Source organism: Harmonia axyridis, chromosome 1 (assembly GCF_914767665.1).
Source record: "Harmonia axyridis chromosome 1, icHarAxyr1.1, whole genome shotgun sequence".
In the NCBI taxonomy this organism is placed as follows: domain Eukaryota; kingdom Metazoa; phylum Arthropoda; class Insecta; order Coleoptera; family Coccinellidae; genus Harmonia; species Harmonia axyridis.
In genome coordinates, this window is record NC_059501.1 from 82,561,004 (window position 1) to 82,584,273 (window position 23,270).

The window sequence follows — 23,270 nt, forward strand, 5'->3', positions numbered from 1 at the left end:
AAACCTAATAGAGATTTCAATTGTTTAATCCCAAGGGAGGTTTTACTTCTTGATATTTTTCAATCCCAATAGAGGTTTATGTTGTTCCAATCCCACGGGAGGTGCTTTGGGAAAATGGACAACGATATTAGAATATGTTAACCTGAATTTGCAACTCCTTCTCGGATTTCTCAACAAGAAATTATAAAGAAATAATAAAATTCATCATGAAATAAACCTGAGAAGGAGTTTCGTTGAAATTATTCCAGACAAAAAGAATTCTAAAAAACTCTAAAAAAAACCTATTGTTTTGAAATTAATCAATTCCTTCTGGTGAGATTATTACTTGCTGAACGAAAATATTCATGCCAACACTTACCGAGAATTTCGATACAATTCTTGCCGATAAATTGAATTCTAAATCTCAAATCAAACTAGTAATGGCTGAGATCTAAAACAAGGCACCTATATTTCCTGAAGTCTCGATAATAATTGAAAATGTTTAAGAAAATCCTCTCTGTTTTTTTCTACGTGCATCCGTTGGCGTTTCATTGGTGACCAATCACACACGACGAATCGACAAATTACCGCGTAGCGTAACATGAATTGAAGCATGCAGAATCGTTGCAAAATGGAAATATTCTTATTATTTTGAATTGTTAACCTATCTTCTGGTATTTATGTCGGATCGATTAAAATTGTTAATTTTTTGTTGCAGGAATGTGCAAATCCCAGATGGAAGACGACAATTCCAACGATGTAGACAACGAAGCAGATGTGGAACCGATGATAATCGATAGGGGACCTTATTTCGAAAGAAGTGTCACGAAAAATGTGACGGCTCTAGTTGGGAAAAGTGCTTATTTGTACTGTAGAGTTAGAAATTTGGGAAACAGAACGGTAAGTACGTTCAGCGGCTTAACACAGGGTCGCCATAAAAAGTAGCACTTCTCCTTATGAATTATACAGTGTGTAACTGAATAAGTGTAAAACATATGAGGAGGTGATTCCTCATCGAAAAAACGATAGGATCTTTCATATAAATAAATTTCCTGGAGCATCCCTTATTAAGATACAGCCCCCTAAAGGGAGTACATAAAATTTGTATAACAATTTTTTTCACAAGCACTAAAAAAGTTACAGTATTGAAATCAACCTGACGTTTTATACCACAAAGAAATCACTTAGCCACTAATTTATTTGTTCTACACCATGGTTGTAAGGGGTGGAAAACGCAACCCCTAAAATTCATTTCCAATGTAACTTTTTGTCTTATTATTTGTTCAACATTTAAGAAATTTTTTCTGATAGCGTTTTTAATTCTAAACAGAAAATGTCCTTTGAGTTTCTTGCCCAAAATAAATCAGTTCATTATTTTACGAACAACTACATTGTCACTATCGCTAATAGCGACCTACTAGATAGATTAGTTTCGTATTTTCGCATTAATGACGATGTATCTCTCTAGTTGTTAGTAAAATAATTTTTTGCTGCGAACTGGTTTATTTTGGGCAAAAAAACCCGAGAAACATTTTTTGTTCAGAATGAAACAGGCTATCGGAAATGAATTTTTAAATGGTGAACAAATAATAAGACGAAAAGTTGAATTGAAATAAATTTTAGGTGTTGCGTTTTCCACTCCTTACAACCATGGGGTGAACCGAATTAATTACTGGCTGAGTGTCTTTTTGTGTGGTTGTTGAATTGACTTTTAAACTTTGATGAAAACGATGTGATAGCTTTGTTTTATTTGTAATGATCACAAATAAATGTATCAATTTCTCTTTATATTCGCGATCTCAACTGTGGCGTTCTAGATGCAAACTTGAATTTTGTAGCTCATTTTTTTCGGCAATTATAATGTTCACATTTGAATGGACAAAACGAAGAAAATACGACAAAGAATTCTTCATCAGTAAGTCAAACCATATCGTTGGAATACAGACATCTCAAAAAAACGATTCGACGATTTTTTCGGCGAACGAGCGTACAAAAAACACACCCACACCCCCTAAAAATATACCGTATCACGAAACAATAACGCGAATTCGTCAGCGTCCCCCATTCGCACAATATCGACTCGTAATTGACAAAACGTCTCAATCATAGCCGACGCAAGAATCGAACCCCTGCTTACGCCACCCTCCCCGCCTCCCCCGTCCGATCAACCGGAGAGAAACGTAGAAAAGAGATTTTTTCCGCCCGTATCTCCGAAGATTCAATGGAAGGCCCGTTAAGTGCTGGCCTTTGTACGCTGAAAAGCAATCCGAAAAAACACACTTCGCACGTCAATGGATCCGTTCGAAAACGAATCGAACAACCGAATCGGACTGAAAGAAACCGAACGATAAATTCCCCCGTTTTTTTTCTCTTCTGCCGGGCTATTGTGGACGAACGAGGCGAGAAGGAGCGTTTCCAGAGCCACTTCGTCTGAAACAATCAACGGGGAACGGGGAGGATAATAGAAATTGACATCGGAGAAATTACCGCCAGTGCATGTAAGAAGGATCCGGTTCTGCTCAGAGGGTCCATTGTTTTGTGCGCGGAGATGATTGGGACGAGGTTTGGTTTCTGAGGATGGAGTGTGTTGTTTGTAGTTTTGTGGGATGCAATTTGGTGGCGATAATTGTAGAGGTTTCGGGTTTACAAATTGAAAAGAAGGCGTATATCGAAAATACGAGGCGAGTATTTAAAGTAAGGTCTCCAAGGCCATTGTATCGCCGCAAGTAGCGCTAAATAAAATCCGGAAATAATGTTGTATACGTAAGGCCCCTCTCCACCAATCGACACCTGACGGAGCTCATTAGGACGCTCAGTCTTGACGTAGCAGTCATTTACAATGGAAGTGCCAGTTGTCGCTCCCACCAGGTGCGAGTTACGTTCAGTTATTAAATTTTTGCACTAAAAAAAACTCCACATATAGAAATTCATCGTCAATTGGAAGAAATGTATGGTGAGAAATGTATGGACGTGAAAAACGTTCGAAAATGGTGTAAAGAATTTTCTGCTGGCCGACTAAACGTTCACGACGAGGAGCGCAGCGGCAGGCCGTCACACTCGGACGAAACAGTGCGGAAAGTTTTGAGGCGCTTGTGCTGAAGGATCGCAGGTTGACTCTCAATGAGTTGGCCGAAAAACTCCAAGAAATGTGCAGTAGAGACTCTGTTCATTCACTTTTGGTGAATAACCTGCAATACCAAGCGAGCGGTCATCTCGTTCTTGCGCGAGGCTGCGGGATCGTGGTTCGAGGAGGGGATACAGAAGTTTGTCGTACGAATGAGGAGGCTTATTGATGTGAATGGCGATTACGTCGACAAAAAGCTTAGATTTCAAGATTTACAGCAATGTACAAAACTTAGTAAATAAATGTTATTTAATGTGAAAAAATAAATTAAGGCCTTACTTTAAATACACTCCTCGTACTATGTCACTCGATAAGTTACGGATCTAGCGCACAAATGTCCACACATCGTAAAAAAGCTTGACCTCCCTTATCAACTCTCAACCTGTTGAATGTAACATGCAGACTTTTTGTGAGTGGAATCTTCACTATCTCATCACTTAAACGAGGAAAATGAACCAGCAAAAAATGTTTCTTGTTAGGGAGAATTCAGTAGTACTCGGATTTGATCAGTGTTCAGCGAATAACGAGAGTTGTAACATCAACATCATTTTCCTTGGAAAATGCCGGACATCCAATTTCAAGGTTTGACTGGGCAAGAATAGTAGCCCTTCATCAACTAGCTTTTTCAAACTACCAGATTGCGCAACGTTTGAATACTGCGCGGACTTTAGTGAGGCTCATAGTGGCCCACTTCCTGGAAACCGGCAGAAGTGTTGCCCGGAAATAGGTGTCTGGTCGACCCAGAGCAACATCTGCAAAGGAAGACTATTATATCGCAAATTTTACTCGAAGGAATCGAATGGTATCTATAACAGCCCTTTGAAGTCGTTTTTGGAAGATCTATAGATAGGTAGTCTCAACTAGTACCATGAAGAGATGGAGACCTTTAAGAGTACCTAGGCTATTACCTGGACACAGAGCTACCCATCGGCAATGGGCAGAACACCAAGACTGGCTCTTACCAAAATGGCGCAACGTACTTTTTTCGGACGAGTCACGATTCGGTTTACAAAATGATAGTTGACGAGAAAGGGTTTGAAGAGGTCCAGGCAGACTAGAGCGGCTCAATTTTGCCCTGAAAGTTGTGCCCTTTCAAGACGTTTCAATAATGTGCTGAAGGGGTACGATGTTTGGTCATATTATCCCTAGTATTATCGTTGAACGAACAATAACTAGAGTCATCTACGTAGAAAACATCACCGAACCAATCAATTTTTCTCTTGTCAACGAATTTGGGGATGATTTTATTTATCTGGATAATAACTCACCACCCCACCATACACGAAGGGTTCAAAACATACTTCAAGAGAACAATATCCTGAGAATAAATTGGCTAGCAAACTCACCACCAATTCTAATTGAGCTACCTATGGGATTATTTAGAGATGGCAATATCTAATCGGTAAAACCCACTTGTCAGGAATTGAGTTTAGCCCTTCAGAAAGAATGGAACGATATGCCTGAAAATTTCACTAATGATTTTACTCGTGGATGCCTGGGCTTACTGAGCTGTTGAATGGAAGAAGTGGTGGTCATACGGACTATTGAATTTGGATTTAGTTGTGGAATAACTAAAATTAATCGGAAATAAATAATCGATAAATTTATAGTTTTTATTATTCTTATTTTGACTCATAATGCATAACGCAAAAAGTAACAAACAAAGATTTTTCTATCAAATATATTGCAGTTGAAATACAGGAAAATATTCAACTCATTTCAAAAACATAGATAGTTCATTTCTTGGGAAACCTATGGTGGCCAAGACTTTTGAAGATGTGAGGTTTTATATAATATATTTTTTTGAGATAGAGCCATACGAAATATTATCAACTTCGAAAAGTGAAGCATGTTTAGATGAAATCTCAGTATTATGATAAAAAATGATAATAACAGGTCAAATAACCATTTTACATTAGCGGAGGAAATATATAAATATATTTCACTGTATGATACAAGAGTACAATTTAGACTCTGACTCCCCGTATAGATGTAGTGATTGGTTTGTGAGTTTATTTTATCAGCTGACAGAAATGTAAGGTTGTTTGAACTTTGAACTCGAAAGAAATAAAGTTGATATTGATATTGCATACATTACTGAAATGGCTGCTGAAAGTGCAACAAATAATGTTGCAGGTTGAATATTAGGTTTCATTGTTCCACGAAGATGATTGAGATGAGTTTTAGGTTTCGAAATATAGAAGTGTTGAAGTTATTGATCTGATCTAGCGGAACTTCTCCTAGAAAAAGTAGTTTCAACTAAAAATGCGCTAAGCGAACATTACATTGAAAAGCATCCGATACTCGGCATTTTTTCATTCTACTACAAAGGGTGTTGAGTGGTAAAAAAAAAAATTTGTGTCAAGAAGTATTTTATCCAATGACTTTGCACCCCTACAATTTCGCACCCTGAAAAGTGTCCGGTTTGCCGATCCTGGCGGCAGTTCTTTTTGTAGAAAGAATTGATAATAATGAACAAGTTTTTCGAAAATTTCGCTTATTGATGAATAATGAATTCGATTCAAAATAATACCGAGCTACAAACTCTTCAAAATGAGCAGAATACGGGGTACAATTATTGTAAATAATTTCAAGGGAACTTTTCATACCGTTTTCCACCAACTACAAATTCAAATATAATGCGGAACGGTTTTCAACTTGCTCAAATTCTCGCTCCAGTTCTTCATTCCATCTCTGCCGCTTGAAAGCCGAATAAATTATTCATTCAACACTTCATTATAACTCCAACAGTATCAAAAAATCTTGTTGTACTTTCGAAACCGAGCAGTCTCGTTCTCTTACCCAACTATTTGCTCGACTTGACAATAAGAAAGGCAAAATTTCTCTTTCGGAACTCCCTTCCTACACACCAGGACCAATCTTTTGTTTGACTTTGGCAACTTTTTTAATTTTTTCGCCAGCCCTGTCGACTCACAGTCAGCCAATGGAAGTTCAATCGGGATGCCAACATTGCGAAATCTGGGGTCGTGTCTCTTTGAATTATTCTTCTTCTTCCCCTAATTCACTCAGCATTCGGATATTTGAGGAGATGTGGACGAGGTGGAGATAAGAATATGCAGGATGCTGACACCGCCTGCTCTCGTTGGAAATTTTGGTGATGTGATGGAGGGATGAAGGGTTGAACGTCAGAGGTCTGAGGAATATTTGGGGTAGAATGTTGAGAGGGATACGATGATAACGGTCGATGAAATATTTGGAGCTTATCGTCCTATTTCGTTGAGAAATATTCGCTTTGTGGAGTGGATTGACTGAAACATGATGCGAAAATCAGTGAGGGATTTTGAAATGCCAATATTGATAGTGACAAATTTTTGTATACCTTTTCGATAATAATGAAATACTTGTCACTGATAACGAGTTGAAGAATATCCCTTTTTAATTTTTCTCTCTATTACTATCTCCCCTTAGTAAGGGGTGTTTTTTTAAGAGCTATAGAACATTAAATTGCAATGGAACAAGGATTATTCGATTGACAAGAATTTTATTTATCCGCAAGATAATCTTGTGGCATTACATTTCAAATATGATTTCTGGCATATGACCGCCACGGCTGGCTCGAATGTAGTCCAATCTGGACGTCCAATTTTCGATGACTTTTTCCAACATTTGTGGCGTATATCGGCAATAACACGGCGAATGTTGTCTTCCAAATGATCAAGGGTTTGTGGCTTATCCGCATAGACCAATGACTTCACATAGCCCCACAGAAAGTAGCATAGCGGTGTTAAATCACAAGATCTTGGAGGCCAATTCACAGGTCCAGAACGTGAAATTAGGCGGTCACCAAACGTGTCTTTCAATAAATCGATTGTGGCACGAGCTGTGTGACATGTTGCGCCGTCTTGTTGGAACCACAGCTCCTGGACATCATGGTTGTTCGATTCAGGAATGAAAAAGTTAGTAATCATGGCTCTATACCGATCACCATTGACTCTAACGTTCTGGAGATCATCGTTTTTGATGAAGTACGTACCAATGATTCCACCAGCCCATAAAGCGCACCAAACAGTCAGTTTTTCTGGATACAACGGTGTTTCGACATATACTTGAGGATTAGCTTCACTCCGAATGCGGCAGTTTTCTTTGTTGACGTAGCCATTCAACCAGAAGTACGCTTCATCGCTAAACAAAATAAAATGGACGTAGTGCGCGATACGTATTCCGCACAGAACCATTATTTTCGAAATAAAATTGCACTATTTGCAAGCGTTGTCCAGGAGTGAGTCTATTCATGTTAAATTGCCAAACCAAACTGAGAATAAACCACTTGACAGCTGTTAAATCGGTAGCCATCTTGAACAGTAATGCCAACTTAAAATTATATACCTCGAAAAAACACACCCGTTACTTCGGAAGCTGGCGTTGGAAGTATCCATTCCCTACACCCCTTCAAAGCAATCAATTCAGCTTCAGAGTTGGATCAAAAAATTCCAGATGACTGACGTAAACAATGTATTATGTATTCATGTAAAAAGTTTGCACAATTTGAGGAAATTTGCCAACCTGATGTATTCCACTAGTTCCCTACAACAAATCCTATTTAAATATTAAAGGAAATAGCGCCAACTTTCAAAATGTTGTGGACGGCATTCAACATATTTCCGTAAAGTTGTTGTTTCGTATTTTATCTTTGATCTAGGCTTGTTCATATTCACATCTGTTTCTGAATCAAGAATTTATATTCAAAATCTTCAATATCATTCAAATTTTCTATATACTAACTGACAAAGAAACGGCAACACCCAAAAGGAGCTGTTATGGTAAAACATAGATAGTATAGTAAGGAGTATATGATTGACATTTGGAGAAAAAAACGAAGGGTTTTTTTCAATGAATTTATTAATAATGTGTTTGTCCACCGCGATTATTTATACACTCCCCAACACGCCCGGTGTTGATAAGATGGTCTATTTCTTCTTGAAAGAAACTATCCCAAGATATCTCTACTCCATGTCTCGGAGTCGCCAGAGTCCATGAGGGCTGAAGTAAATTTCCAAGCCTTCTAACCATGATGTCCCAAACATGCTCTATGGGCGAAGGTTGGGGGATCTAGGCGGCCATGGCAAAATATTCACATAGTTCGCTCCGAAAAAGTTCAAAACTAACTCTGGCATCGAGTTTGGAGCTCCTCGAACAGTTGGTTTGTTGTAAAATTTGAAAAACTTGCAAAACCGGCTACAATATTTAAGTACCAAAAATTGTTCACATGAAAAAAACCTTCGCGATATTTTTCTTCAAATTCAATCATTTACTGCCGGCCATACCATCTATGTTTTACCAGAAAAAAATTGAAATTTAAACATCTCCTTCTGGGTGTTGCATTTTCTTTGTCAGTTGTATACAGTCAGTTGTATAACTAATCACGGTAACATTCTTAGAATTCGCAAATGCTAATTGAACGTATCTTATTAATCAATATTGAGTGATTGGTTGATAAATGTTGTGATTTGTGCATTAGTGAATAATTTCTTTATTTTTTATAATTATTTACTCTTCTGAAGATTCAAAAAGCATTTAATTGAGATTATTTTAAGAAATCAACCTCAATTTTTATACTGAATGTAGCTTTTATCATAGAGCCATCACGTAAATTCTTCGTAGATAATCGAAAGAAGTGGGCAATCATCATATTCTCAGATCTTGGCAATCTATGAAACATTTGTAAGCGTATTATCAATTTTCCTTGGCACCAAATTCAAGGTAACATTCTCAGCAGCATTCGCCAACTCCGATGGTGTTCAAAAAGTCTGGTATATCCTATTATTTTGCGAATACTAATATCTTAAAATCATATGGAGCCCAATTCAAACGATGGGAAGTAAAAATGAGTTAGGAAGGGTGAGCACAAATACTCATTAGTGGATTAGCATTGCAAGAAGAAAAAGTACCTTCTTGAAATGGTGTGCTGAGAGCAAGACGAAAAAGGCGTTTTATCTATAGGCAAGATTTGGACTAACAAATCATCGCTCCAAATAACAAATGAGATATTATCTCCGTTTCTGGCATTAGATACGTTCCCTATCCAGACGTATCTTCAACCATACTGTATGATATCGTGATTCAAATATTGTGCAGAGTCGAAAACACAAACAGTTTACATTGAAGATGATCATAAATGAATAGCACTTAGTCTTAATATTTGGTCTTCCGAATTCTGACAAAAAAGCCTATTCGCACCTCGTCAACTTCCATCACACAATTCAGAGCACAAGGAAATCATGATTAAAGATCAAATCCCCCTGTTGTTTCAGCACTCTTAGGATAGGAAAGAACATGGGATGAAGTTATAACGCGTGTCGTAAAAATCCTGTGGAAATGGATTCAATCCTCTGTGGGAAAATTCTGTTACCCTCCACTTTTCAGATTGCCTCATAAAAAGTCTATTAACGCGGCAGATCTGGTACTTTGCGGATCACCTAAAGGAAACACCTTTCAAGGAAACACTTCAGGAATGCCGAACGTCCATTTTCTTTGCCTGTATTATCTCGGCGAGGAGATGTAGTCGGGTGTTCACAGATGGGACCGTTCTCGGATGAAATATTTCCTTTGAATGACGCTAGAGCTAATTTTCTAATTCTAATTCTTTATTGACATTACAAAGAATGTATGGAACAAGTCATATATAATGAAGTACAAAAGAATAAGCTATTTCTAAGAAAGAATTCACACAAACATATAATTTTAATAATAAAATAATAAATTTCAATACTGATATGGGATTGAAAGGGAGTTACAACAGGTTTTAAGATCGAAATAATATTTTTCAAATTTGGGAAGGCACTGAGGTGAAGTCAGGAGCTTTTGAGCACTCATTCATCGATTGACCAATGGTGGTGAAACGCACGCAATTCCAAAAAAACAGAAAAGTCATTTTACCTAATGAATAAAGTACATATGCGTACGTACAAGTTTGCTTGCGCCGTTTTTTTCCGAAATTCGAGGCTGTATTGTAGATAACTGGTCATACATTTATGATTCTAAGTATTGTTCATCGCTGGCCACTATTTTCTTCCATCTTTCCGGCAGAATTCGAATCTCGCATTGAAAAAACAGGTAATCTTCTTGAAGCGATTCACGAATCTATCCAATTTTTCACATCTTCATAAGATCGCAGGTGCTGGTCAGTAGGGCCGTGTGCCATTAATCGAAACAAGTGATAGTCCGAGGGAGCAAAGTTTGGAGAATACAACGGGTGGGGTAGGACTTCCCATTTCAACGTTTCCAAGTATGTCTTTAGACCTTCACAACATGGGATCGAGGATAGTCATGCTGTTAAATCACTTTACCATGTCTCTCGTTGTATTGTAGCCATTTGTCTGTCAATGCTAAGCTTGAACGCATCAGTTGCGTTCATAACGATCGCCTGTGATTGTTTTAGTCGGTTTAAACAACGCCGAGCTGGTCTCGCCAAATACTGAGCATGACTTTGGAACCGTGAATATTCAGTTTGGTCGTCGACGTGGAAGCATGGCCGGGATATTCCCATGATTTTCTGCACTTGGGATCATCGTAATGAATCCATTTCGCGTCTTTAGTCACAATGCGATGCAAAAATCCCTTCTGTCTTTGCTTTGCAAGCAGCTGTTCACAAGCAAACAAACGCCGTTCAACATCTCCCGACTTCAACTCGTACAGCACCCAATTTCCTTGTTTCTGTATCATTCCTATGAATTTCAGGCGTTTTGAAATGTCTTGTTGCGTCACTCCTAATGATTCTGCCAATTCTTGTTGCGTTCGACACGAGTCTTGATCAAGTAATGCCTCCAATTTTGCATCTTCGAAAACCTTCTGTCTACCACCTGGTCTACGACGTTAAATTCACCGTTCGTGAAGCGTTGAAACCACTCATGGCACGTTTTTTCACTAATAGCGGCCTCACCATAGGTATTTGAGAGCATTCGATGAGCCTCAGCCGCAGTTTTCTTCATACTGAAGCAGAAAATTGAAACCTCCCACAAATGACGCTGACATGTTTAATCGAGAATTACGTAATGATGCAGACATGAATCGATTAATATTTCGATGGCGTTATGTTCACAAATACTCAAGTGTATTGTATGACTTCTTCGATCTATTTATTACGACTACCACCTACCGCTACAACCATCAATTGCAAAACCGCGGAAGCAAAGTTGTACACTCAATTTAATACTGTTGTTGATGTTTCTGTTTTTCTATTCTGACTCACCTAGGACTCTGGAAGACATCTCAGGAACTTTGAACTTGTATGTGCTAGGAAAACCAGTTTTGCCTCGTGTAGGCTTTTTTACTTGTATCCCATCGCCACTTCAAGTATAAAACTCTTAATTTTTTCCAACAGTAGTTGGTCTCCTGTAACAACAAAGAGAAAATATTTTTCCCAGTCTTAGACTCGAACTCCTGACTTTCGGAATAGGAGCAATCGGTTCTGGCCATTGAACCAACAGCCCGTAATTAATTCTGTAGTTGGAAACAAACAGGTCGGAGAAATCTAGTCTCGAGTTTTAATCTTGAACGAGAAATCTCTGGAGATGCCTACATAACTTGTAGGCTAACTTGAGGTGGAAATCCGACTATGACACTACATTTTCGAACTCTTTCAAATCGATCATTTTTTTCCATTCTAATATTCATATCTGTCAAATAAAAGAACCAGCACATCGTGAAAAACTGCTTATTCCACGGAACGTCCGATAGAAAAAACTAATTGAAACGGTCCAAAGTCCACGTCCAGTTTTCATCCCAGGCGCAACCGTTCAATCCAGATCATGACCGGATGCTGTCGCAGTGTCAACATTCCCAACAACACTTTGTCATCGGCGTTGACTGTTTGGACGCTCCAATAGGACGAGCGGAGGGGGTAAATAAACGAACGAGTTAAGGACCACGCGATGGAATTTTAAAAATTCCGCAGTACATTCGAAATAGAAGTTTGAAATTGGACGGATAGGTGATTTTTTTTCTATTTGATGTCATCGCTACGTACTTGATTGTTATGCCGTTTTGAACGGTGACCGCTCCATTATATTCCTATCTCTATGCGAAACTGAATTGAAAGTCAACATGGATAACGAGAAAAAGAACGATTGTTTACCTTGGAAAATAATCCTATCAGGTGGAATTTCGAATTCCATATCGCTGGGAAAGAATTAACGTAGGCATGCGGAATGTTTGCTGTGTCGTAGGCTGTTTTCGGAGTTCAAACATTCCCTTTATTGTTCGTCATTTTCAATTATCTATTCGTTATTTTTGTTTGTGCGCTCGATTCAAGTCGGCTTACATTCTATAAGAATATTCTATGATGTCGCTAACAGATTTTCCTTACAAAGAGAAGACTTGAAATATTTAGGGTTTGAGGTCCAAATACTCCAAATGCGCCGATTTTATCATTTATAAATAGAGGAAATCTAGAATGCGTTTCCGAGTTCAAAGCCATCTGTTTTATTTTGTTTTCCAGTAGACTTTCTGTGATATTCTGCCATAGTTGAATTTGAGAGTGATAAATACATATCTATTCGTTAGATATTGAGAAATTTTATTTCCATTTCACAATCAAAACGTTTAGAGCTGAATAAAATAGCCTTGAAAAAGATTATTGCAAACAAACAAAACGCGCTCAATTGATTGATCTGTTTTTGTGGGTTTGTCACTGTTTCAACCCAATTATCTTTCCAGAAACACTTCATATAGTGATTTAGGTTTTGGAAACGAAAGAATGTCGTCAGGGCCATATCTGGAATAGAAGACATCTGTTCTAAGAGAATTATTGAGTTTCTGACGAGGATTTCATAATTGTGTGTTATAATGGTGTAGATTAGATTTATATTCAAGGGGGCTTTTATTGTACCGTCATCTTATGGTCTACTGGAGAGCTGTTCTCGTTATTAAAAGTCGTAGTCAATAGCTTGCCTCACAGTTCTAGAACTCTAATGAACTACAGTATCTGTTATGGCTTCAAAAAGGTTACTTTTTCACTTCGAGTGTCTTGTCTGAAACATTCTCTTCGTTTGCGAGGCATTCTGTGATCTGGAGTTCCTTTCTCCTCTCTGCAGAATAAACAGTCATCGTTTTCTGCTAGACTAATGCTCGAAAGGTGCTTTATGAAGCGGTAATTCCCTTCAAAGAATCCATTCAGGAGGTGTAGCATTTTCTTGCTAAGATCCAGATACTTCTCGAATCTTGCATATTGTTCAACGACCAAGTGGACGCAAACAATTCGACGCTGTTGAATATTCTTCTGCAACCATTTCTTGCTGTAATTTCCAAGATCCAGTGTCAATACCTCCTATCTATCTAAACGTATTATTGTTCATCTATATGTATGAGGAATAATATCACTTAAACAAGTAAGTTACTCAAAGATGTGAAATATCTGAAGATACTATGTAGCGAAATAATTTTTATATCGAATAACTGAAAGTGGAAAAATAATGAATATCATTAAATTTTTATTGAAGGCCGAATCAATCCAATACTTGCAGTATTCAATGCATGAAGAAACTCTTCGGGATGCTCCAACCCAGAAAGATTGCGCAAGAGTATTACTATTTTGGTGTTTTAGTTCTCCTGAAACTCTTTTGTGTACTAGATACAATCACCTATACCACATATACTGCAGTAGAAAGAAAAAATTAAAAGGAGTGAAGATGCCAACACACTTGCCAGAAAAGGAGCACAACTCATTTCATTGGCCCGGAACCGTTGTGTCATATAGGCAATTGTACCAACAAGAAAGAGTTTCAGGAGAAGAAAAAACCAAAAGAAGAACACGGTGGAATCTTCCTAGGTTGGCTCATTCCAAAAAAGTTTTTTCGAAACTCAGGCACTACGAGATCCACAAAGTACCTGAATCTTAGTGAGAATATACTACACCTTCCCACTGGATTCCTCACAGGGCATTGTCGCCTTAAGAAACACTTCATGAGAATGGGTCTAACAGAAAACGACGAGTGCAGATTCTGTGGGGAGGAGGAAGAAACTCCAGATCACCTGGTGACGGAATGCCTCGCCATCGCTAACCAACGCCTTGGACACGAAACTTATAGAAGTGAGGAATTAGCGTCCTTGAAGCCATCCTAGATAATGGAGTTCGTTAGAACTTTGGAACTGGAAGGCGAGCTGTAGATCACGTTATGGAGATGAAAGCTCTGATGGGGGACACAATAGACCATTAGGTCGCAGTGAAACAGAATATTTTTGATTAGGTCTTCATTTTTTAATTTTACAACTGTAAAGTCCTGAATTTTGCAATTCTGTCGATCTTGACGGATCTCCAGCAAGATCTTGAAATCGAATACAGTATGACGGCATCATCTGAGGTTTGTTGTTAACCTAAAGATGGAAATTCTTCAATTATTGAAGTAGAATTAATATTTCACATAACTTCAAAGAAAGAAAGCAATAGAATTGAACCTCTCAATAACCCTATGATGTGTTTCGTATTGGGGCACAGAGCACCTTCCTTTGGCAACCGATGAGGGTCACGTTTTTTCGTCCTGTTACAATTAGAACAGTTCATCATCCCTACCAAAAATCTACCACCAAACAACCAAAAAGTATTCAAACTGAAAATCCATCAATCATACAAACAAAACTCGTGTGATACAATCTTCCCAGACTCGAATTGATCATGCACACTCTCCGCGCCAACATAGTTCCTACGCCGCATATACATAGTCTGTAACATCTATCACGAGATGGTCGACAGCGATAATGACACTAGAGATACGTCTACGGTACTCATGTTGACCCCGTTTTATCAAATTATGCTGGCAAATAAACCGAACCCGTCCCTCCGGCTGGAATTATTCAATTACAGAGAGGATAGTTCTGGAGCAAAACAACCCTAGCTCCCGTTCCTGATGCAAATGCACGTATGATAACTGTCGGATAACGCAGAAAGAAGCGACGTTGTTTGGTTAGGTTGAAAGAGATGCGGATTGACATGATTATTCAATAATTATGTCTGATGGGAATGCAGATCTGATGGAGTCGGAGTGTGGGGAAATAATTCTTGTTTTAATTTCAGTTTTGTTCACCAGTTTTTGTATGCCTGTCATTCCAACATGATGTTATAAGTCTATGGTGCTTTTCGTCCAGCAGTAAAAATATCAACTTTTGTAATAAGGAGACTTGGAAACATTTAATTCTCATGGTACGTTTATGGTCCTTCATTAGGCCAAGTCTAAAAGCTTCTTCTGTCAATAATCTCATAGCCTGTGTTTCATCTCATGAATTGAGTTGCTTAGAAACATTTCTCATTCAGCGGACTCATTTTGTATTTTTCAAGCAACTCAGTTGAGTTATGGAATGAAACGCAGACTCTTTTTATAAAAACCAATCAGGACTTTCAGTCAAGTTCTGAATATCGATTATCCAAACTACCAGCTTGTCAAGTTTTATGTTTATATGTGACTGTTTTACGATAAATATCAACAATCGTGCCGTCATTTTAGATTTTAAGCATTTCATTTTGTTAAAGAGTCCTTCAAATTATCAGGTGTACAACTTTGTTTCTGCCGTTTTATGATATATGGCTGAAGCAATAAGTGGTAATCGAAATAAATAGATCAAAGATGTCCCTAAATGAGCACAGGTCATTGTGAACAGAACACCATCGAAATATTAGTCGATTTTCGTCTGCATCATAAAGTTGTTCCCGATTCACCATGTAGGCTTACGAGCCGAATTCTCCTCATTTGCAAGATGTTTTGATTTTCTGCTTTAATAATAAGAAATCTGCGGCTGAGGCTTATCAAAACTCTCAAATACCTATTCTGCTATTAGTGAAACAACGTGATGAGAGTAGTTTCAACGCTTCTAGAACGGTGATTTGACATCGAAGACCAGCATGGCGGTGGAAGAGAGAAGGTTTTCGAAAATGCAGAATTGGAAGCATTACTTGATCAAGACTCGTTTCAAACGCAACAAGAATTGGCAAGATCATTGGGATTGGCCCAACAAGCCATTTCAAAACGCCTGAAAGTCATGAGAATGATTCAGAAACAAGGGAATTGGGTGCCGTACGAGTTGAAGCCGAGAGATGTTGAACGGCGTTTGCTGGCTTGTGAAAAGCTGTTTGCAAATCAAAGACGGACGGGATATCTGCATCGCATTGTGACCGAAGACGGAAAATGGATTCATTATGATAATTTCAAGAGTAAAAAATCATGGGTATATCCTGGCCATGCTTCCACCTCGACAGGCAAACCGAAGATTCACGGTTCCAAAGTCATACTTAATATTTGGAGGGGCCAGCTTGACGTAGTGTATTTCGAGTTCTTAAAACGGACTGAAACAATCACAGGCGATCGGTATCGATGCAATTAAGGCGTTTGAACCGAGCATTGAAAGGCAAATGGCAGCAATACAACGATAGACTTGATAAAGTGTTTTTACAGCATGACAATGCTCTACCCCATTTCGCGAAAGTGGTCATGACATACTTGGAAACGTTGAAATGGGAAGTTCTACCCCACCTGCCGTATTTTCCAGAGGTAACTCTTTCGGACTATCACTTGTTTCGATCGTAAAAACTTTCATCAATTCGTGGATCGATTCAAAAGATGAGTTTTTTCAACGTGAGATTCGTATGCTGCCCGAAAGATGGAAGAAAGTAAAGACCATCTATGACCATACTTCGAATCATAAATGTTTTACCTGTTCGTCACAATAAAGCCTCACATTTTAAAAAAAGAGGGCGGGAGCAAAATTCTACGCCTATATAATATATAAACGTCCTGAGTACTTTTATGATGCAAAGCAGCACATGTGGTAACACCGCTTTTGACTTTTAGTCACCAGGGCCACCAATTGCCTGAACAAAAAAGCCAACCCTCGCACCCTATCGATTTCCACCCCTCTCTACGCTATCGCTTTCCAAACCTTTCCACCGTAACCATCGCCGATAGACCGTGCAAGAATCTCGATCCCTCCACCGACATCATATCCATTCCGCACGATCGCAGATCCAGTCGGCTAATTGCTTTCATCTCCAGATTAACGAAGGGCCGTCAGAAGGGCCCTCTTCACTCTCGCTAATGGTTTCCGATGGCCGCCGCGGTCAGCGGGGAGGGCGCTCCGAAGCCCGCTCCAAATTGAAAAAGTTTCCGAGTGTGCAGTTGAGGGGGTGTAAGGCGGAGAGGGGGGGCGCGGTCATCTCTCGATATTCCGTCAACTGCCTCAGTTTTATCAGGCTCTCCGGAGGCTGGATGAGGTTATAAATATCAGCGCCGCGGGAGCTGTTCGTATTGGAGGAGTTCATGGAAGTGGGAGATGGACTTTGGATGAGGTTGATCGTGTGGGGGGAATTGCGTTTGATGATGGGGGTTGGAGAGAGCAGTTGGCTTTTTATGGAGGCCACATAGGGGTGATGGATATCGAGAATTTTTTACTGATTTTTATTATTCGCTCATTCGTCATTAGGGAGTTTTTTTGTCATTAGCATTTGGATAGAAGGAGAGTGATCAATAGATCTAATGTAATTATTCAATCAAGTGTTTCTCTTAGGGTCTCTAGCCCCATTAATGGATTTGATAACTATAGTTTTCAGTTTCGAGTTAACTTACGAATAACTTCATTTTCAAGAAGCTAGTTATTCATGCAGCCTACTATCGCTATCATAATTATGTTGCAGCAATCCCTTCAAAAACGAAAGCAGAACTGCCAGAGCAAGGCTAGAGTAATCAAAGATGAACCAAGACTCCTTCAATGTGGAATTCCTCTTGAGAAAGCCCTTTTATCAATACAAAACTATGGGTCTACATTACAAGCGAGTATGAAGAAGCAGAATATCTTGAAATTACAAAGTATTGATTCTATCAAAGAGGTGGAACGTTTCCATTGTCACCTGCGTTCATGATTTGGATTTTTTTTTCATTCGTGACATCCCTGCAAGTAATCCATCTATACTGCCGACACATTAAACATCTCAGTGCCCACACTTCAGCACCATAATTAAGAGTTGACTCCATCAAAGCTCGATGGGAACGTTTTTTTGGTTTTATTTAAAATTTGCTTGTCCGCAAAACATTTTTGAGACAGACACCACTGTCTTCCTGTTTCTATATATGTATTTCAACACGTTTCTAACTCTTCAATAGCTTTTTTGTGGAGAGATTCATCTTTGCTTTCAAAATAGAATTCAACTATGGCAATTACAGCTTCATAAGAGCCAAATTTTTCCTCCGGAGAAATCTTTTGATGTCTGCAAAAAACCAGTGAACACTACGGCCAAGATCTGTAAAATGAACTGGGAGGTTAAGCAGTTGAAGGTACAATCCGATCAATTCAACCATGAATTTCATCGATTTGTGCGAAGAAGCATGTTGGCGAAAGGAAATGAAAATTCTATGTCATTTGAGGAAGTTTCTTCTCAATTTTTGAACACAATTGATACGATACGTTATAAAATATTCACTGTTGATAGTTTGACTCCAGTTAGATATACCAAACACATCACAAAATATAAAAACCATTGCTTCGCCAGCTGATATTTGATATTTTGGACGCTATCTACAGCCGCTGCAATTCTGCGATTTTCTCTATTATATAACTAATTTTGGTTCTTCTAATGATTTCATGACTTATATACTTTGTCTCTTAAACAATGCTAAGCATTGCTCTATCCATAACCCATTCCATTATTCGAAATTCACTCAGAATGATTTGGAATTTTGAAAACAATAGAAACAATTGCGATCACACAATGAATCATGCACGTCTCAAAATATGAATTCCATCATCATTCCAGCTGATGTTTAGATTTTATTCCCTTTGGACTGCCGTATTTCATCATTACATGAATCTCTTCTTCGTCAATTTTTTAATAACAACCAATTCACCGTCATTAAAACTTCAATATCTCAACTCCATGTTCGAAAATTTTGACATCCATCTTTTGGGTACTAACGAGGAAAAACTGAATTGGCAGTGGCGGTGCAATCTGGGCATCGGTCCTTGGATTTAGATTTAGATTTGAGGAGGGGGGTTTATTGCACCGCGACCTTATGGTCTATTGTGCCTCTATCAGAGTTGTTCTCGCTAATTAGTCTTCTAGGTCTATAGCTCGCCTTCAAGTTCCAGAGTTCTAATGGACTCTAATATCTGGGATGGCTTTAAGGAGGTTATTTCCTCACTTCTTTAGGTTTTTTTGGTCCAAACCAGTTATTGCGTTGGCTATCGATGGCAGGACACTTCATCATCAGGTGGTTTAGAATTTCTTCGTCCTCCGTGCTGAATCTCAACACTCGTCGTTTTGTGCTGGACTCATTCTCATGAGGTGCTTCCTGAGGCGGCAATGTCCTGTTAGGAATCCAGTGAGGAGGTGTAGCATATTCTTGCTGAGATTCGGATATGTCTTAGACCTGACAGTATTCAAAGTATCAAAGGAACTTTCTGGAAAGATCCAACGAAGGAACATTCCTACAGATATGTCTCTTTCGATCTTTTTCCTCATGAAACTCCTGGGACATATTGAGTACCGTGTTATGAGTCCTCACTTTCCCTTCAAGAAAACACCTACACACAATCAATACCTCCAACCGTCCGTGAAATCCCAAACGACCCCTACGCCTCAACCTTCAAACCGGTTAATTCTTATTTTTGTCCCACCTGCTGTTTCTCAGCACCGATCCAAATGGACCGGAAACTGGTCTCGCTCTCCCATCTGGCCGGCCGGCCGTTGGAAACGAAGATCACGCAGTTTTTCCGACCCGGCGATCCCGGGGCCGGAGCCTAGCAGATAAGCCTCGTGTTATACGGGACTTTTTGCCGTCTTGTTTTTCCCGGCCTTGTCATTCGCGCGCGGCAAGATGGATGCCGCCTATTTAGATAGCGGGATGCGTCGCCGGACAGATAACGGTTATCGTTTTCTTGTTACGGCCGGCCCGGACGACTGCCAGATTACACGGTACGTGTTTCGGGATTTGTCCAGGCGTGATTGGGTCCCTGGATCGGTGGGCGTTTCATCCCGGTTCCGGAGTTGTCTGGTCAGGGATTTTTTTTTCTTCGATTGAGGATTGTGAGGTTGGTTTAGGGTTGGGGAGTTGAATTGTAGATTTGGTCTAAAAGAAATTGAAGGTTATAGGTGTAAAAAGTAAGACTATAGACCGATATAGTTGACGGATCAACGTTGCCGATAGATCAATTGCGCTGATAGATTTATATGGCTGCTAGATCCACAGGGCCGATAAATCAATATTAATATTCATTTACATGGCAATTTTTGTTTTTGGTGCCTGGGATTTTAAAGCTGATTTGAAATATATTTGGGACTCTAAATCTGTACATGCAATCTGTTGTTCTCTATCAGCTCTACTCTTTTAGATACATCAACTCATCTACCAATTTTGGTTACCTTCAGTATATTCATTTATTAGATTTCTAAAATTAGGTTTTATATATTCATTGAAGTAGGTAGGTACAATGGTTTTTTTGTTAGTCTGTAATTGAGTAAATTTCAGATGCATCTATAAATGGAATCATTGCCTACCAGGTACCTGACCCTCTTAATCCTCTAACTTGGGCAAGTAGGAGAAGAAATCATACTTCTTTCGTTTCATATAGAGTTGGACTTATTGAAGCAGATTGAAAAGGCTCTTGATGAGAATGGGTCATGTTTTGCATATAAAGGGTTAATAATGCATCAGTTGAGCACAGAAAAACTCACAACTATTAGATGGCCCAAAAATAAAACGATTAATTAAGGATCCTGCTATAAAATTGAATATTGCAAAGGTAGAATTCGTAAACGAGACAATGGAGCGTTTACCAATATCTTGTTCAGATGGTTAAACTCCACACACACCAGATCTGTGTCTGCCACTATTTCGTGAAATTTTTATTCCAAGCAAGTTCTCCAGTGGAGGTGATATTCGAAAGGCCATAGAAAAAATGCATGAGATAAAAAAAAATTATTCGGACGAAGTAATAAAATGTTGTTTTCTCAAAGATGTGTTTTGAAAATTCCATCTACCGAAATGATGTCCTCAGCAAGCCTCATATTGAGCTTTCTGGTGAAGTTGACTCTAAAGTGGTGAGGGTTATTTGTTTGATCATTCCTCAGTTACGATCTTCAGGTCGTCCAGAGTTCTTGGACGATGATTAACTTCGACTTTGAGAAATACAACACATGAAAAAAATCACAGGAATACAGATCTGAAGAGTTGAAAGCCACTGGAGCTTCTCGTGCCAAGAGACCTGTTTCGGAAATTTCATCTGGAGAGTATCACGTGAACGATAAGATATGTGTGCTGTAGCATCCAAATCTGTATGGATCATGATTTCATCTGAATTACTATATTTTAGGGCAAAAAATTCGACACAGTACTATTTAGAATTCTCTGTAACGTTGATGCTGTCCTCATGATGACATTGGTCAATCTTTCTTGGGTTTTAGTTGGCCAGTTTCGATAATTCAGTTGGGCTCATCAACACACTCTAATAGATGGAAGTGAGATTCATTGTTCGTTCACCTAATCACACTCGGAAAATTCAATTTACGGAAGTTCATAGAGCCGATAGCCTACAAGGACATATCGGTGTAATGAACCTTGTGACCTTAAGACCTGCAGAAATCACTATCCACTATTCCAAACGAGAAAAATATATCCCTCTGCGACTGACTCTTTCATTGAAGCCATTTCCTACGTTGTTTCACTTCTAGAAAACTATTGAAACATTTCTGTTAAAACATACTGTGGAACTTTTCATAGCTGACAATTATCAACCCGAACTGCATGCGAATTGGCTCAGATAAATTCACATCAAACAGAGAACTCATAATACCGTTTTCCCCCAAACAAACAAACAACTCCGCTGAAAAATATCCCAAACTATACCACGCGAGATTTCCACACACACACAAATAACATCTATTTTCCTCCACCATATCTCAGCGGTATCCCATATATTTCTCTAATTGGAACACTGCGCTCTGGGGTTTCCTTAAACAATTCATTATGTCAATTCCCGAGACGCAGATGTTTAGTATCCGGCATATTCTGCATATATTTCACACGATGGTAACACGTCGTGCGTGAACTTAAAATGCCTCCCATATTATATATGTCGGGATACCGTTTATCCAGAAAACGTAAAGCTTTTCCGGAAGAGAAAGGACTCTTCCAGTTCCCGGCGTCGCCGGCGGCCCTCTTTGATCTCCTTTGCCTCTTTCAATTCGACTTTGTCTTTTCGTTTCGAGTGATGAGTTGGAATGCGTGGTGGGAGAGTGAAGTTTGTGTTTGTGGTTCCGGTATTGATCTGGGTCGTTTTGTTTTAATTCGTTTCATATGGATAATGGCTTTGTCCGATGGGTTTCGAAGAAGGTCATTTGAAGAGAGCTCAGTGAAAGATCGAGCAGGAAAATGAATAAAATACTTGAGCAAATTGACTGAGCAGATTTAACGACTTCGATTGAACTTTAGATTTAGATCTAGGGGTTTCTTTGCTCCTTGATCTGATTGTCTATTGTGCCCTCATCCACATCATTCCTCATCATACCTGTTCTCACAATTAGTCGTCTTGGTTTCCAGCTCGCACTCCAGTTTCTGAGTTCTATTAAACTCCAGTATCTGGGATAACTTCGAAGGGGTTACTTCCCTACGTTCTAAAGAAATTATAGTTTTCAACAGAATAATTTAATAATTGTCAGGATATATTTGTCTTGTACAGATACTACAATTGATACGAAAGATACTACTAGATTGAGAGTAACTCAAAAGGCCATGGAAAGGATTATGCTGGGTATAAGCTTCAGGGACAGATTTCCGAACACCGAAATACGAAAAAAGACCAGAGTAACTGACATCATGAGAACAATAGCGAAACTTAAGTGGCAGTGGGTGGCACATGTTACAAGGCAAAGTATGAAGAGATGGTCACACAAAGTGAAGATGGATAGACGACATAGTGGATGTAGCCACAAGCAATGGGTGAGAGTAGCAAAAGACAGAGAAGCATGGAAAAAACTGGAATAGGCCTATGTCCGACACTGGATGAAAGAGGGCTGAAGAAGGATAAGAAGAGGAGAGATACTAAAGTGATGACATGAGTACTCCTTCATATTATTATATTACTATTTATTATTTTATTGAAATGAGGCGGACTTATCTTCTGTGCCTCGAAATCAGTGATATTTTTCTACTGGAAATATTATTTCATCAATTGA

At 38.9% G+C, this 23,270-nt stretch overlaps 1 protein-coding gene across 1 annotated transcript in view; it reads left to right on the forward strand.

The window, feature by feature from the left end:
- The window catches only part of LOC123684717 (zwei Ig domain protein zig-8-like), a 275,727-nt gene that overhangs the window by 133,011 nt on the left and 119,446 nt on the right, over positions 1–23,270 (forward strand). Inside the window, exon 3 of the mRNA XM_045624097.1 lies at positions 698–879. Coding sequence (XP_045480053.1) covers positions 698–879 — 182 coding nt within the window. The remainder of the gene's footprint in view (positions 1–697; positions 880–23,270) is intronic.